Genomic DNA, 17,733 nt, shown 5'->3' on the forward strand with positions numbered 1-17,733 from the left:
TCAGCATGTGGCATTACGACAAATTATCATAATAAAAATGAATCAGAAAAAAATGGATGACAGGATTTTTCTAAAGTTTAGAAAGTTGATGTTGTTGGTCTTTTATAGTTCTGCCTCATCCATTATCTAATACTGTAGTTCCTAGTTTAGTATGGCACAGTTTCTTGTAAAACTTCTGATCTTCCACCAGCTCAGGAGTTAATAAGCTCTGTCACAGCATGTGGTATCCTCCCTTTTGTTTCCCAGAAGCCCACTAGAGCTCTTCCATGGGGATTTAATTGACTTAGAAAGGTGATTTCCCAAACTCCTCCATGGTGGCCCTGGCTGTAATGTTTTAACACCATAAAATCATAACGGAATTAACTGCTTGCATGTGCTTTGACTTCGTCGTGTATCTATCTACAGCCATTATAGTCAGTTAGATCTTCACTGCATTGTTTAAAACGTTAATGTGTTGGGCGATACAGTGCTCACTGCTGTCCCTGCCTCCTGCTGGATGTTAGTTATATCTGCAGTGATTACTGTGTGTGGCACCAGGTTACAAAAAGTCTTTTAGTGGTCGCTTTTGTCTACCTTTTATCCTGTTTATCCACCTATAAACCAACCACAACACAGAACAGCAACAACCACTTAAAGTATAGTGTGTGAGAGTAGTAAAATATATTCTTTGTCTCAGAGGAAGTCATGCTTGCTGAAGAAGATAAAAATGCAGAGGAGAAGGAGGATGGTGCCTGGTACAAGAGGAAATGCAACAACCCAGGTAATCATTGAAAAATGAATTATTATATATATATAAATTACATGAGCAGAATACCTTAAGTTTTAAATACTACTAATAAATAATAATTAACAATATGGTTACACTTTATTTCTATAGTCCACTCTAGATATTATCTAGAATAAGTATAAGTAGTAATTCTTAATAGAGTATTAGTTGACTGTTTGGATTAAGATTAGGGTCAGAATAAATTGACATATACTTGCAAATTTACTTATAGTCAGTAGAATATCTGTTGGGGAACCATTAAAATAAAGTCTTAGCAGATAGTAAGCAGGCAGTCTACTAATACTCTAATGACTGGTACTTGACATGCAGTTGCAAAATTACATATAGTTAGTAGAATGTCTAAATAAAGTGTTACCTAAAAATATATGATTATAATTTATACTACTACTGTTTATTCACTTGCTTTCCAACATTTTTTTAGTATTGAAAAGAGCCAAGAAGAGCAAAAATGACCTCATTAATGCAGAAGAAGGAGAAGACCACTTCACTGACATCTCATCGGTTGGTAAGTTCCAGGCCCGATGCCTGTGTCCTTTGAACTCTCGGTGGACGTTCTCCCAAAATCAGCACAGAAAATGGGGAAAAAAAGCAGATTCAATAGATTCAAATCAATGTATCGTAAATCTCATATCAGTGATGTTTTCATAAAAAAGAGAGGGGATAATGAAGGGATAGTGGATGGAAGGATGGATGGATAGATAGATAGATAGAAACCCTCTCCTCTCCATCATCTGTGAGCTGTGGTGAACATCTAAAATAGTCTCTCTCTCTCTCTCTCTCTCTCTCTCCCTCTATCCCTCTCTCCGCAGCTCCCCAAGGCTCTCCATTCACCCGTACAAGTGTGAAGAGCAGCAAGAACGAGAGCTCTTCGTACTTTCGCAGAAAAGAGAAGAGGTTTCGCTTCTTCATCCGACGTATGGTGAAGGCCCAGAGCTTCTACTGGACCGTTCTGTGTATAGTGGGACTGAACACACTGTGTGTGGCTATAGTCCACTACGACCAGCCCGACTGGCTCACATATGCACTGTGTAAGTGAACCGCATCTTTTAAACATCACTGCAGCTCTCTGGAGAATCACAGATTTATGTGAACAATATCTGAACATGGCTTAGGCGCATTGGGAGTGATTTAAAAAACCTTAAAAAATCAATGCAAATCAAGGGCTTTTAAGTACTATGCTACTTGTCTTTGCATTATTAATTGTTCAACTTATTTTACGATTTGACTCAAATTAGCTTTAGTTTTTAGCCTTTGAATTTGACATAAAACTGACCCTGTTGTTGTGACTGAGCTATATTTCTTAAAGCACAACTGAAGTGAAGTTGAAGCTTTGAAACATGCAGCGTTATCAATATGCTGATTTAATTTACACTGAAACAGGCAAACATGGTGGGACATATCAAGCAGCTCCTCCCCTTTTTAAAATATCCAATAGCGTTTCGTTTATATCACAGCTCAGCCATTGAGCTCGGTAAAGCCGCATTTTGCCACAACTTCAATTTTGAATTCATGGGGACTTTAAAGAGATAGTTCACCCAAAATTTTTAAATTAGCCCATGATTTATTCACCCTGAAGCCATCCTTGATGTAAATGAAATTCTTCTTTTCAGACGGATACAATCGGAGTTATATTAAAATGTCCTGGCACTTCCAAGCTTTGTAATGGGAGTGAATGGGCAGTATGTTTTGAACTCCATACAAGTGCATCATATCCATCATAAAAGTGTCCCAAACGGCTCCGAGGGGTTAATGAAGGCCTTCTGTAGAGAAGCGATGCGTTGGTGTAAGAAAAATATCCATATTTAAAACTTTATTGACTAAAATAACTAGCAGACGGCCGTACGCAAGTCGACTTGCGCCAAAAGAGTAACACTTTACACTTGACGATGTATGACGTAGGATGTAGGTGACGCCTCTGACGGTTCAAACAAACAGGGCTGGGCAACCGCGTTCGTCATTACGCTGTGCGTCAAGTTCAAGGGTTACTCTTTTGACGTATATCGATGTGTACAGCCGTCTGCCAGAAGCTAGTTATTTTAGTCGATAAAGTTTTAAATATGGATATTTTTCTTACACCAATGCATCACTTCACTTCATTAACCACTCGGAGCCGTTTGGGACAATTTTATGATGGATATGATGTACTTGTATGGACAAAAATAGTGCCCATTCACTCCCATTATTTAGCTTGGAAGAGCCAGGACATTTTTTAATATAACTTCGATTGTATTCGTCTGAAGGAAGATTTTGGGTGAACTATCCCTTTAAGTTAAAAAGATTCATTCCATTAAAAATGTAATTAATTTAATTTCAAATAATCAAGGCTGTATTAAACTGATCAAAAGTGACAGACTTTTTGGAAATTGGACAAACAAAAATGATATTTCAATTAAATGTTGTTCTTGTGATTTTTATTTTCATTATAGAATCCTGAAAAAAAATATCACAGTTTTTACAAATATATAAAGCAGCACAACAGTTTTCAACAGTCAACATATTAGAATGATTTCTGAAGGATCATGTGACACTGAAGACTGCTGAAAATTCAGCTTTGCCATCACAAGAATAAATTGTATTTTAAAATATGTTAAAATTAAAAACAATTATTTTAAATTGTAATAATATTTAAACAATATTACCATTTTACTGTGTTTTTGATCAAATAAATGAAGCCTTGGTGAGCATAAGAGACTTCCTTCTAAAACAAACAACAACAACAAAATTTAGAACAGTAGTGTATATAGAAGTCACAATATGTTCTGTTTCGTTTTCCCTGTCACTGTTTCCTGTAATCTTTCCTAATATATCTAAGCCCTCAGTTTTCCTCAGTTCATGGCCTCACGGTAAAGTGAATGGTAAAGTTATGGTAGTTGTGTCATATTCTGTGTTTATTAAAGTTATTCCTGATTATTCATTCTGCTTCACACATCATCTGTTGGATTATAGCTCACTGTTACAATAGAAAATAAGTATAAGTATATTGGTATCATGGTATTTTTCTTGCCCTAAATAATTAAAACAAAAAAGTGTGTGTCGGCTTGTTGGGATCCACATCAGGGGTGCAATCTGTTCTCACAAGTTCAATTCATTAGTTTCTAGTCCACACAGCATAGAGTCCCCTGTGCCAGATTGGTGCCAAAAATGACAAAAGAGCATTGCCCCACCTCCTACATTTACCTCTGCTTGTATGCCAGCTGCTACTTATCATTAATTGGCATTTAGCTGATGCTTTAATCCAAGGCCACAAACAGTAAAGTTATTGCGGTGACAGCTCCCCCAAGAGATTTAAGGGTCACAATGTGATGGAGTTTATGATTTGCCCCTTTTAAGGTTTAAATGTGCAACCTTACATTTACATGCCCAGTTATTTACCCATGACGCCACACCATTCTGATTTATCATCGTCAGACCACTATGATGGCCGGGATGATTATTCTTCAGATTATGTTACTTTGAAACCTGTTATAGAAGCAACAAAGTATGAGGTAAAAAAGTGTCAGTAGGTTATTGCATCTTTCACTATTGGCATGACTCACACAGAACGTGTTTTTCCATTCCAATGTGCTACTTTTCCATTGTTTTCTATGCAAACACACACTAGAAGGATGTGTATGACCATTGCGCTCGCTTCGCCTCCAAATGCACTCGCCTCCATTGCATTGCGCCTATCTAGCCAGTGAGATTCTTTTCTTTTTTTTCCCATGTCAAAAATAGTAGCTATCTATTCTGCTGTTTGGCTATTTCAGTTATAGCATCACATCTCAAAAGCACGTCTCGAGACCCTTGCATTATGCGCTGTGCTTTTAAAAATATATATTTCTGAGCGCTGCGTCTTAGCATTTTAGACGCAAAGACGCGTTCTGTGTGAACGGCCCCTTAATGATCTTATATGAATGATAAGTGATGAGACTGACAAAGTCCTTTGTTAAATGTTTTCTTTGTTTATATAGATTTGGCGGAGTTTGTGTTCCTTGGTCTGTTTCTAATAGAGATGAGTCTGAAGATGTATGGCCTTGGGCCCAGGACCTACTTTCACTCCTCATTTAACTGCTTTGACTTTGGGGTGAGTAACGTGCCATCAAATACAAATGATATGCGGGACCAACTACGTGTTCAGTCAATGCCAGGGGTTCTGGCACCAAGACAATTCTTGTGTTTTTTTTGTAGGATAAAACAAATGCTGATTAAATATGATATATATGATCACATTTATAATTATAATTTATCAAATTATTTCTACTGGCCATCCGGCCTGGGTCTCTGCCTGCCTACAGTACGTTATGCTGGCATAGGCTCCAGCATCCACATGGCCCTAAATAGGACAAGCGGTTTGGAGAATGGATGGATAAATGGATAGTATTGCTTAAATGCTTTAAATGCCGTCTTTGTTATTTTTTTAGGTGATTGTGGGTAGCATTTTCGAGGTGATCTGGGCAGCCGTAAAACCAGGAGCCTCTTTTGGCATTAGTGTGTTGCGAGCACTGCGTTTGCTGAGGATATTCAAGGTTACCAAGTAAGAGATCATAATTACCTATGTTAATCTGTGGTGCTCTGCAGATCAATGGCCTAAATTGATCATATTTATACCAAGACATGGTTGAATGCTTGATTCTGATTGGTTCACAGTTTCAAATTAAAGGATTAGTTTACTTTAAAATGAAAATTAGCCCATGATTTACTCACCCTCAAGCCATCCTAGATGTATATGACTTTCTTCTCTCAGACGAATACAATCGGAGTTATATTAAAAAAAGATCTTGGCTCTTCTAAGTTTTATAATGGCAGTGGATTGCAACCAACAGATCGAAGCTCAAAAACGTGCATCCATCCATCGTAAACAAACTCCAAACAATCGTTTTGCTTCAGGGGGCCTTTATTAACCCACAGGAGCCTTTTGGAGTTCCTTTATGATGGATGAATGCACGTTTTTGAGCTTCAATCTGTTGGTTGCAATCCACTGCCATTATAAAACTTGGAAGCGCCAAGATATTTTTTTACATAACTCCGATTGTACTCATCTAAAAGAAGAAAGTCATATACAGCTAGGATGGCTTGAAGGCGAGTAAATCATGGGCTAATTTTAATTTGAAAGTTAACTAATCCTTTAAGTTTCGAAAGACACTAGTCAAGGAAACTGGATACAATTTTTTGATTAAAGTGGAATAACTGTCTCTGAATTAGGGTAGAAAAAGCATATTAATATACCTGGGGAGTAACAAGCCTTCCAATGCCTTATGTGGCTGTATTAATGCTGTAGTTATTATGGAATGTTTCTGTAGGTATTGGAACTCGTTGCGTAATCTGGTGGTGTCTCTACTCAACTCAATGAAGTCCATCATCAGTCTCCTGTTCCTGCTGTTCCTCTTCATCGTGGTGTTTGCTTTGTTGGGGATGCAGCTCTTTGGAGGACAGTGAGTACAGCACATCATCTAGTCCATGTTCTCGCTTTTGTTTTTGCTTTAGGTTTTACACTGCCAACTTTTACAAGCCAACACAATCCCAGAATAGCTTATCATGCAAAAGTAAACAACAAGTTTGGATAACGGGCTTGTATTTTAAAGTTTTAGTGGTTAGTTTCTAATTCTAATTGATTTCATGCTCTCAGCAGCCAATAATTTACTGCACAAACAAATTGTGGATGGCACAAACCATGGTTGTACTGTACGTGAATATGTATTTAATGGCTATTGACAGACTAGATTCTACCGAGAGACAGAGGAATTTGTGGCAAAATACTGTCAACAAAAGAAATGGAAGTATTTCCCCTCCTTAAATATTCCTATTTAATTGGTTGTCCTTATTATACACAGTTATATGGTTAGTTGCATTTTATTATGTTTGTTTTTTCCCACCTCTCTGTAATCAGAACAGACCTGTGACTTGCCCCACTTTTGGGTTGCGACCCACCAGTTGAGAACAGCTGATCTAGGCCCTTTACTTTTCAGAGCACTTGTGTGATGTACTTTTCACCAAAATTGATAAATCATCCATTGACGTGGAAAAAAACTGCCCATTGTTTACGTTCCTCTCTGCATAAGCATCTGTGACTCTTCCAAGCCCTGCCGTTTCATTTACCCCTCAGCCACATGTTAACAAACATGACTGAGTTGATCCAGACGGCGCAAGTTTTCATTTCTCTGTTCCATGAATTATTAATCGTATGCTACAGCAGAGGAATTGCCTCTACGCACGCTTCCCATGAGGTAAATATCAGCTTAGATGCGCAAACATGCTGTCATGTGATCTACTTCAATGAGAAGAGTGCTAGATAAACAAATGGGCGGTGCGGGATGAGAAAATGTTATTGAAACATCACAATGTGAGGATAGCTGCAGGAGAGACTATTCCCCCCCGATGGCGAATATGTGAAGTCTTTCCAGATCTGTGCTTAGTGAAATGAGAAATTGCTTTTGTGCCTCTCTGATACTCGATTTCAGCTCCATAGAGCATTAATATTTAAGACTGTAGATGGACATGATAAACTGACTGTCTGATCCATGAAGTCATTATCTGGGCTGGATGAAATAGACGGTGTCATATGTTCAGTTGTGAAGCACATCAGAGAGCAGAGCTGCTGAAAACAATGAGACCAGATAAAATATTCTCACTTTTAGAATGTTTAATATATATATATATGAATACTAAATTACCGTAACTTGAATACTAAAGTTAGATGAAAAAACACTGTTTGCTAACCAGGTTGAACCCTATGTAAAAAAAAAAAGGTAATGTTTTCGTCCTCACTTAAGGTGAAAATGCTGAGCAATGACACAATCACAGCCAACCAAAACACATTTGATAATTAATATGCAGCTATGAGGATTTTGAACCGATGATATTTCAATGTGTGCGAGGCTTTCTAGCACATCACAGCATAAATAAAACCAAAAGATCGCTTTTATCACCATTATGAAAGTTATACAAACAAATGGAGTATGAAAGTTATATGAAATCATGATCATTTTAGACATGACAGTATACCATTGATATGTCACTGAATATAGAAATCACTTGTTTATAATAATTATTAATTTCTGTTTGCTTCATTATATTGTTATTGCACTATTTTCTTGCAATAACATGAGGAACGGTGGTTGGGCAAAAAATAAAAGAAAAAAATTTCACTTTTATTTTCCAAAATAACATAAACAAGCCCTTGGTTGTGAAATGTTTCTTTTCTCTTTTTACGCATTTCTCTACATTCTGTAGTAATGAGGCCCCTGCAGAGCCCCTGAGAGTGTACATGGAGGAGAATGGTGAAGAAGAAAGCATATTTATTATGTTTTTGTTATTAACTCCAGAGATACAGAGAGGAGAACTCAGCTCCGCTTTTATATGCAGATGAAACATTATTATTGGAACATATCAATCCCGTTTTTGCTGTCTTTGCGAGCAAACAAATTTTGAAATAAGAGCAAAACTGGCTCCTACTGTAAGCATCCACATGAGACTCATCCAAGAAAATGATTCACAGCTCATCATCTCTCTTCTAGGTTTAATTTTGAAGATGAGACTCCGACGACCAACTTTGACACATTCCCAGCTGCTATCCTGACAGTGTTTCAGGTATTGACCGTCTGGTGATATGTGTCTGAAGGCTCTCGTTTGATATTTGTATTTCCATAATGTATTTTATCTTGTCAGATTCTGACAGGAGAGGACTGGAATGCAGTGATGTATCATGGTATCGAATCCCAGGGAGGAGTGCACCGGGGAATGTTCTGCTCTGTGTACTTCATTGTGCTCACACTGTTTGGAAACTGTATCCTTTATATACTGTAGAACATAGGACTGTCATTGAATTGAATGCTTTTTAATGGCCTAATTTTATTGAGTAAAGGAAACTACTTAATACGTACAAATGACACTCATCGTAAAATATAATGCCCTTCGTATTGTATGTATAAACTAAAGACACCATACAGAGGTAGATTTCTGCAACAGTGCTCTTTATTAATGTCCCAAAAAAACTATTACTCTGTTTATTTTACAATGTACAGGTATTAAATTAAATAAATAAATAAAATAAGTAAGTAAATAAATAATAAATAATATCGCCCATACTTAGGATTGAAATTATGTGTGTAAAGTTGTTTTTGCTACTGATTTGTAAATAATATTTTAATATGAAAGTGTTTCTCCATTTACTTTTAAATGGGTGCTACATACAGCTATATGCATTTTATGTGTGTATTTAGTATTTTATAAATCACACAACAGAATGAAGCACTTGTAATGCCAGATTGAATTTAAAAGTTTGGGGTTGGTGAGATTTTTTAATGTTTTTGAAAGAAGTTTCTTATACTCACCAAGGCTGCATGCATTTATTTGATCAAATACAGTAATATCAGTTATAATATTATAATAATTTAAAAATAACTGTTTAAATATAATAATTCCTTTAATACTTTTAATACATTCTAAATGTTATCATATTAAGTAATCCTTGCTGAATAAAAGCATTAATTTCTCAAAAATAAAAATAAAAATCACACTCACCCAAACTTTTGAACGATAGTATAAGGACAACCTGAATGTTTTACTATTTTATTAGATGCCCACTTTCACCCCAATTCCTTAAAGCACATTTGATCAGACACTCTCCTAAATGTATTTTTGGCCATTGCTGTTGATAACCTTGCCAATGCACAAGAACTCACCAAGGTTGGTTTTGCATATTTAGGTCCTACATATGAGCATACAGTATGTACATACAATGGCAATACTTAACTTCTGGCACTGTCACACACACATACGTACCTGCACACCCACCACATGAGTCTCACATGTTGTGTACACAGAGTGTGTGATCCTATCGCTATATGCACTGATAGTTTTATTAGTTTCATAAATCTGTCTGTAAGGGTTCTTTTGATCTGACTGATGTTTGCCCTGGTCAATAACTCAAGGTAATGAAGCTTCAGCCCATTATGGGATTTATAGCCTCACGTAAAGATGGCATGTACAGTATAGGGTCTTAAGGCTCCTGGGACATCACTATTCTGATTTGTTGATGCTATCCACGGTGCTTTGACATGGGATGCAAATTTATACTCGTCTGTCATTCTGTGTTTCTCTGTCTTACTCCTCTCTCAGGATGAGGAGGAGCAGGAGGAGGCCATCAATAAGAAACTGGCTCTGCAGAAAGCCAAGGAGGTAAAGGAGGTCAGCCCCATTTCGGCCGCTAACATTTCCATCACAGCGTAAGTCAGAGGGCATTAAACCTGAAGTCAGGGTACTGCCCTCCCCTTTCACTAACCCTTTGTAAAACCTGTTCATCACCCCATCATGTCCTCTCATTGCTTTTTTTTATGTGTCCCAAGAATCCTGTTTGTCTCTGTATAAGCAGATTTCTGAGTGTTAGTTATTTTTGTTATTTTTCTGTTGTCACTTTTATTTATGTCTCTGTAGGACTCCATGTTCTCTGTGCAGTTGGTCCTGCACCCATAATTGGTTGTCTTTAGACAGAAATGGCACGTATACTTGATTCAACAAGCCTGTGTGGAAATCTAAAGATTTTTTTTGATGCTCCCTTACTAACTGTGTTTGATTAGACTTGTTGTTAGACACCAATAAATGTACAGTGAAAAATATATTTAGCTCAAATTAATCATGCCATCAAAATCTGATTTAGTTCTTTGCAATTGAACCTAAATTGGTTGTTTAACTGTTGCTAAAGACAGTGATTGTGGCAATCCGATGTAAATTAAATATTAAAAACTTTGATCAACCACAATTCTGAATATTGGGGTAACATATGTGACCCTGGATCACAAAACTGTGGCAATAGCCAAAAATACATTGTATGGGTAAAAATGATCGATTTTTCTTTTATGCCAAAAATCATTAGGATATTAAGTAAAGATCATGGTCCATGAAGATATTTTGTAAATTTCCTACCGTAAATATATAAAACATTTCTTTTTGTGAGTGAATGCAGCACAATCGCAAACATAAATGGACAACTTTAAAGGCAATTTTCTCAATGTTTCGATTTTTTTGCACCCTCAGATTCCAGATTTTCAAATAGTTGTTTCTCGGCCAAATATTGTTCTATCCTAACAAACCATACACCAATGGAAAGCTTATTTATTCAGCTTTCGGATGATGTATACATCTCAATAAATAAAAAAATTACCCATGTGACTGGTTTTGAGGTCCAGGGTCACATATATCATTTCCAATATCAATTTAAGTTATGGCCCTGAATATGATTTTTTCAGGATCTTGTAAAAATTCTTACTGATTTTTGTAATATTTTGATTGAGTTAACATTTATATATTATATCTTAATTATGAAAGACATTTTTTTTCCAGTGTTAAAAAGTAAATTTATTATATTATTGAATAGAGTAATATAATAATTAATTAATTGAATGTAATATAATTAATTAATTAAATCAATTTTAATGCACCTGGAATTTCAATGTCTTTCTTAATACTGTAATGCCTTCTCGCCTGTTTTGCTTTTCATTCTGTTTTGAAGTCACACTATTGTTGATATGTACTTCCCATTGAGTTGGGTGGAGTTAGAGTCAGAGTGATTGACAGCTGTAGTCCCTGTACACTGACTCCTACCCCACCAAACTATTTCTTTCCCCTCTGATGGTTTTTGTTTTTGGCATATGCAGTTTTATAAGGCCAATTCCCGGTGCTGTTTCATGCAGCTCCTCCAACTCCAGCTCTCATTCACCGTGAGTTCATTTACTCTCTGTTCAAATCTCCTCTCCTCCTCTGTCCCAGCACACTGCTCTTATATGATGCCAGACAGCCGAACTAGTCTCGCTGACCAGAGTCGTTCACAGTGTAGCTCATAGTTTAACAGATGACTGAGGAAATATATGGGTCATAAGAAGCCATTAAGAATACAATGAATGAAGGGTAACATTTAAAATGGCTTTCTTTTCTTTCTTTACTGAAAACCATTTTAAATGTTAAAATGTCTTGTTAATGAAAGCTGTTGTAAAGTGTTGCTGTAAAAAAGTACAAGTGTGGACTTTAAGTAAACTATCAGTGTTAATCTGCTTCAGTTTACTGCAACTTCATCAGTGGATTAATTACTTTCTTTTGTAACGTTATGTTTGCCGTGTTTCTTTAGCTAGCGGGTCAGACAAGTTTCTGGATACTAGATTAACTGTTCGCTGGGTTCATTGGCTGCTGTTGGCATTGAGCCCTGTTCTGAGAAGTGGCCGTCTGTTTCCCAGTGAGCATCACTACTAGAGCTTCTGCTACTGCTAGTGCCTAATGAGTCAGCACTCCTGTCAGACAAACCCACTGTGAGAGCGAACACACACACACACACACACGTTACACGTACAATTAAATAGAATATTTGGAATTAGAATCACAGAAGTTGGCTCGTCAATCTTTTGAGAAGCTAAAATTTTAAAGACATTCGTGTTCAAGCTACTGATAGATTAATTCGTTTATTTAATTAGTCTTTGATGCTTTTAAAGGAACAGTTTACCCTAAAATGAAAAGTCGTTCATCATTTACTGACCCTCATATCATTCCGAACCTGTATGACTTATGTTCTTCCATTGAGCAAAAATAGTGATTTTTTTCACATAATAAAAGTGAATGAGGACTGTCGCTGTTACAAGACAAAAATATAATTAAAGTTATAACACTAACTTTATGTGAGACACAGACACATTAATGTGTGTTTCATGCTTTTATCATGAATTATCATGATTATTCACTGGAGGGGATACATTTCCCCTCCAGTGGACTGTTTACTGCAAAATCATTGATTCAGTGAGTTGATTCTGAGAACCGATCAGTCATCGGCTGAATCCGAAATCAGCCCCTATACCCTCAAATAGGGCGTTATTTGAGGGGACAGCCATTTGTAGTTGTGTCATAGTGGACGTTATTGAGTGCACTTATTCAATCCCACATTGCACTGCAACAACGAGTGTAAAACCGATGTATGCTCAACGGCTGTCCGAATTCGCTCACTCCTTTTCATTCACTCCTTCAAGTGAACAGTATTAGTGGACTAACGTAGGCAATAGAGAATGAGGGTTTAGGGGGCGATTTCAGATTCAGCCATCATGCCCATGAATGAATCATTCTTTTCGATGAATCGATTGATCTAGTTCACAAAACAGGTCTGAATGATTCATTCATGAATTGGACATTAATACTTCTCTGATGTGCTCAAACTTATAATGTCAAGATTTATGTCAGTAACAATTAAAAGTCTGTCTGTTTCGGGCACAAAAGCTGCCGTATGGCTTCAGATGATTTGAAATATAGCACAAAAGTAATTTGAAATACCATTATTATGCTTTTATGGTTCATTTTGGGACTTGTCAGCCCCAGTCCTCATTGATTTTCATTATATTTAAAAGAGTGACTAGAACATTAAACATTTGTGTTCCACAGAATAAAAAGTCCTACGGCTTTGTAACTAAATGAGGGTGAGTGAATAATGACAGTTTTTTTTTAAGTTTTTTTTGTTTTTATAGCTATTCCAGTAATGGTTCAGTTTGAGCAGTACTGAAGATTTAAGTGTTGTAGAGAGTCTGGATAAGTCTGCCATCATCTCACTTCTCTCCACTGTTTCGTACATTCTTTAATTTTTCCACCATTCGTTTTCTACTGTCTGTCTTTGATACATCTTTATTCTTTTCTGATTTTCTTGATGTTTGTCTTCTGACGTGTTTTCTGTGGCACTGTGGGGACTCTTAGCGTGTCTGTGTGTATCTGTGTATTTCAATGTGTGCTGTATGTGTTTTAGGAGTTATGTCTGCTCCCCTGCACATCACTACTTGAGGTAATGGTACAGCAGGGCATGATTACTTCTACAGTACATGAATGGACGTATTTTGATCATCTGTATGACAAAAGACTAATACTCATTCACAACGCACCTCATAGTGTTTGACAATGTGGACTATATGGGACATTCCAGAATCTTGCCCCACATTCATACATATACAGTATGTCAATGTTAACCTTTGATTTCATTTTTAACCCTTGGACAGCCGTAAAAAATCATTCATCGATCACATTTCACTCTTTGCACTTTAAAGCTGTTGTAAGCATTTTTAGTCAATACCACACTTAAAATTCAGAGTTTGATGAAGCTGTGAATGGTTTTTATTAGCCAGAGACTTAGCAAAGCTAGAGCGATTAGCCAGAAGTTAGCAAGATAGCTAACATTGTTTACAGCAGCTTTAAAGTACTATGTTGTTTTGCACGTTGAGAACATCTCAGTCCATATTTTTGCTAAGTATGTTAATATTTGAAAGAAAACTGTGGTGTAGTGAGTAGTTCACATGCTCTGACACATGAGCCTTAGAGCCAATTTTTTGTTTTGTTTTTTGGTCTCTCTGCTACCTATTATAAATAACATGGCCAAAAGTCAAATAAACAGAAAAGGGAAATGATTATCACACCATGAGGTTCTGTCATACTGTAAAATCAGAGAGTTTGCACCACCTCGTCCTGCTAGTTCACAAGAGGTACAGTCTGACCTCAGGACGGATTCACACTGCAAAGCCCTGTTAGCACTTAAGCAGTGAATAATGTCTGATAATCAGTCTCCCCACTCTCTCCCAGCCTCAGAGAGCTTTCTCTTTCCCATCACCTGTCTACACATTGCTGTAGTTCACTTCTCCAGCCTGCTCCCTGGTACACGGCCTGCCTGCTAGAGGTGTGCTCAGAATAAAGTGATGTGGAGAACAGAGAATTGTAGATGTGTTACCCAGCTCAATCTTTTCCTTTCCTTTTCTTTACTTGTCTTGATTCATATTTTTCATGCTAACTAACTGAATAAGAAATAAGATGAAATATAGGAGACTTCTGTCATCATTTGTTCTCTCTCACGTCGTTCCAAATCCACATGACTGGATTTGTTCCAAGGAAAAAATGCACACACACACACACACACACACACACACACACACACACACACACACACACACACACACACACACACACACACACACACACACACACACACACACACACACACACACACACACACACACACACACACACACACACACACACACACACACACACACACACACGTTTTATGGTTACATTCCATAGGCGTAATGATTTTTATACTGTACAAACTGTATAATCTATCCCCTACACTAACCCTACCCCTAAACATATCCATCACAGAAAACTTTCTGCTATTTTTGATTTTTTTTTTTTAAATATCATTCTGTATAATTTATAAGCTTGTTTCCTCATGGGGACCAAAAAAAAAAATGTCCCCACAAAGTCAAAATTTACTTGTATTACTATACTTGTGGTGAAATTTGGTCCCCATAATGTAGGGAATACCAGGATCAAACACACACACATACTGTACACACACACAGTTCAAAAGTTTGGGGTTGGTAAGATTTTAAAATGTTTTTGAACTGAATGTTGTTACTCACCAAGGCTGCATTTGTTTGATCAAAAATACTTTAAAATTTTATAATATAAAATACTATAATAATATTGTAACAGTAACATTCTATATTCTAATATGCTGATTTGGTGATCAAGTAATATTTCTCCTTATTATCAATGTTGTAAACAGCTGTGCTGCTTAATGTTTATTTGGAAACCATGTTGCTTTTTTCAGGATTCTTTAATGAATAGATTTATTTTTCATTTGAACAATTTGAAAAAGATAAATGTATTTACTGTCACTTTTGATCAATTTAATGTGGCACTGTAGAAGAAAAGTATTAATAAAAAAGAAAAAGAAAAGTACTGACCCCAACCTTTTAAACCTTAGTATATTTTTGGCAAGTTCATTAGAGAGAAAAAAAGAAAAGTCAGATTCATGAGTGAATCATTCTTTTAAGTCGAATCTCAGTGAATTTCCATTTTTTTTTATTTCTCCATTGCTATTCCATGGAAGAACAGGTTTGGAATGAGATGGGGATGATTAAACAATGGCAAAAGTTATTTTGAGGGTAAACTATTCCTCATAAGGAAGGGATAGATATTAGGTCATTAAACCTGGCAAACCCCTCTAAATATTCTACACTTGTTGTGTGACACAGGTGTAGAATGCATGATTAAACTTCATTACCCAAACCATTGCTCACAAACATTTGCAGGATGAGTAAAGCATGACCATGACTAATCTTTGTAATCTGGCATCCATAAAGACCTTCTTTTTATTTATTCAACAGTATTTATCCTGCTTAGAATCTGCTTGGACAAACACTGTTCCAAGAACACTAATATTTAGTCCAGCAGCACTGGAACTTTTCACTATTTGTATCACTCCGCATTTCTGTCGTAGCTGAAACCAGCTCATTTGAGTTTGAGTCAAGACCCAGAAAAGATACCAGTCAGAGTCAAGACAGAATCCACATGCTCCCGTATTTTCATGGTCTTGGTCCTCGTCCTCATGTCTAAATCCAAGACTATATTTTCATGTTCTTGTCATGGACTCGGGGACCATATTTTAATGGTCATTGATCCTCAAGTCTTAGTCCAAGACCATATTTTCATGGTCTTGGTCTTGTCATGGACTCGGGAGCATGAACTTGTCTCGAATACAACACTGTTAGCTTGTGTAAGTTGCAGCCATCCAAAATTAAGCCCAATTTCAATTAGGATTTTTAAGTGAAAGCAAACACAAAATCACCATCATGAAAGGGGGTCTCGACATGGATGGGGACTAACGTCAACACCATGCCTAATTGTTTTATTTAAATTTGTCTGTCTGAGGCTAATAGATTTGTTTCCTTAAATCTTCACTAGTAAAGAACAGCAACGTTCTCTAAAGATGATGTCCGTGTGGGAGCAGCGCACCACCCAGATTCGGAAGCACATGCTGGCCAGCAGTGAGGCATTGTACCAAGAGGAGCTCAACCCCAGGCTGACTTCCAACCTCCACCTCCGCCCTGACATCAAAACCCACCTCGACCGGCCTCTGGTGGTGGAACCTAACTGTGACGGCCGCATTAGCCCTAACAGAGGCTGGGACAAACCCCAGAATTTGCAAGGGGAGGGTGGCACGCTGGAGGAACGAGTCCCCCCTGGGATGGAGCCCCCGCAGTCGCATGCACCGCGCAAGCACCACCGTCACAGGGAGCGTCCCTCCAATGAGACCAATGAAAACGGTGACACCGGGCATGGCAAAGAAGGCCGGCATCACGTTCATCACAGCCGCAGTAAGGAGCATGATGGGACACGGTGTAAGGAGGGGAAGGGCGAGGGGGGCCGCAGACATCACCACCAGAGCTCAGTGGACGAGGGAGTGGGAGGTGGGGAGAGAGAACACCGTCACCATCACTCCCACAGGCATAACAGGGAGGGTAATGGGGTGGTCAGTGCTGGGGGGAAGAGCGAACGGCGGTCCAGGCAGAAGGACGGCTCACGATCAGGAACAAGAGAGGGAGAAAGGTGCTCCAGGGGGGAAAACGGAGGTAATGGAGGGCGGAGGCGGCACAGGCCGCGAACCAGTAAAGCTCAGTCCACGCTGGAAGGAGAGGAGCAACAAGAGAATGGAGAGAAGGAGGAGGGCAAGTCTGCCAGTCACAGGTAAAACTTTCTTCTCAAATAGGTTTTAAAATATGTTTTTTTTTTTTTCTTAATTTGATGAGCACATTTGTTCTAAAGTTTACAAAGAAAACTGAACCATGTTCCACTAGCTACGACACTAGTGAACATATTTGTATTTTTTTATTATTTCTTAGCTTAAACAGCACATTTGTTCCCAAGTTGTACATAGAAACTGAACCATGTGCTGAACCAGTGATCTTATTCGTATATGAGCAATGATGCCTCCAGTGGTGGGGATTTTGATTCATCCCAGTGACAAAAAGATTAATTCATATTTGTTCATTGATTCTTTCAGTAACTTTCTTTTTGTTGACCAGTGAGTGACATTTTGTGTACTTTAAGCAAATTCATGTAATCAACAGATTAGTTCAGAAACATTTTGAGCCAGAAACAAATCTTATTGTTTCTAA

At 37.6% G+C, this 17,733-nt stretch overlaps 1 protein-coding gene across 1 annotated transcript in view; it reads left to right on the plus strand.

Annotated features, from left to right (window-relative positions):
* cacna1ba (calcium channel, voltage-dependent, N type, alpha 1B subunit, a) overlaps positions 1-17,733 on the plus strand; it is a 108,618-nt gene that overhangs the window by 55,522 nt on the left and 35,363 nt on the right. The window contains exons 9-20 of the mRNA XM_084413158.1: positions 677-760; positions 1,209-1,292; positions 1,597-1,815; positions 4,738-4,850; positions 5,188-5,300; positions 6,067-6,198; positions 8,281-8,353; positions 8,432-8,549; positions 9,384-9,451; positions 9,884-9,990; positions 13,533-13,568; positions 16,520-17,302. Of these exons, the coding sequence (XP_084269284.1) occupies positions 677-760; positions 1,209-1,292; positions 1,597-1,815; positions 4,738-4,850; positions 5,188-5,300; positions 6,067-6,198; positions 8,281-8,353; positions 8,432-8,549; positions 9,384-9,451; positions 9,884-9,990; positions 13,533-13,568; positions 16,520-17,302 (1,930 nt within the window). The remainder of the gene's footprint in view (positions 1-676; positions 761-1,208; positions 1,293-1,596; positions 1,816-4,737; positions 4,851-5,187; positions 5,301-6,066; positions 6,199-8,280; positions 8,354-8,431; positions 8,550-9,383; positions 9,452-9,883; positions 9,991-13,532; positions 13,569-16,519; positions 17,303-17,733) is intronic.

This window comes from Rutilus rutilus (genome assembly GCF_951802725.1).
Source record: "Rutilus rutilus genome assembly, chromosome: 7".
In the NCBI taxonomy this organism is placed as follows: Eukaryota; Metazoa; Chordata; class Actinopteri; order Cypriniformes; family Leuciscidae; genus Rutilus; species Rutilus rutilus.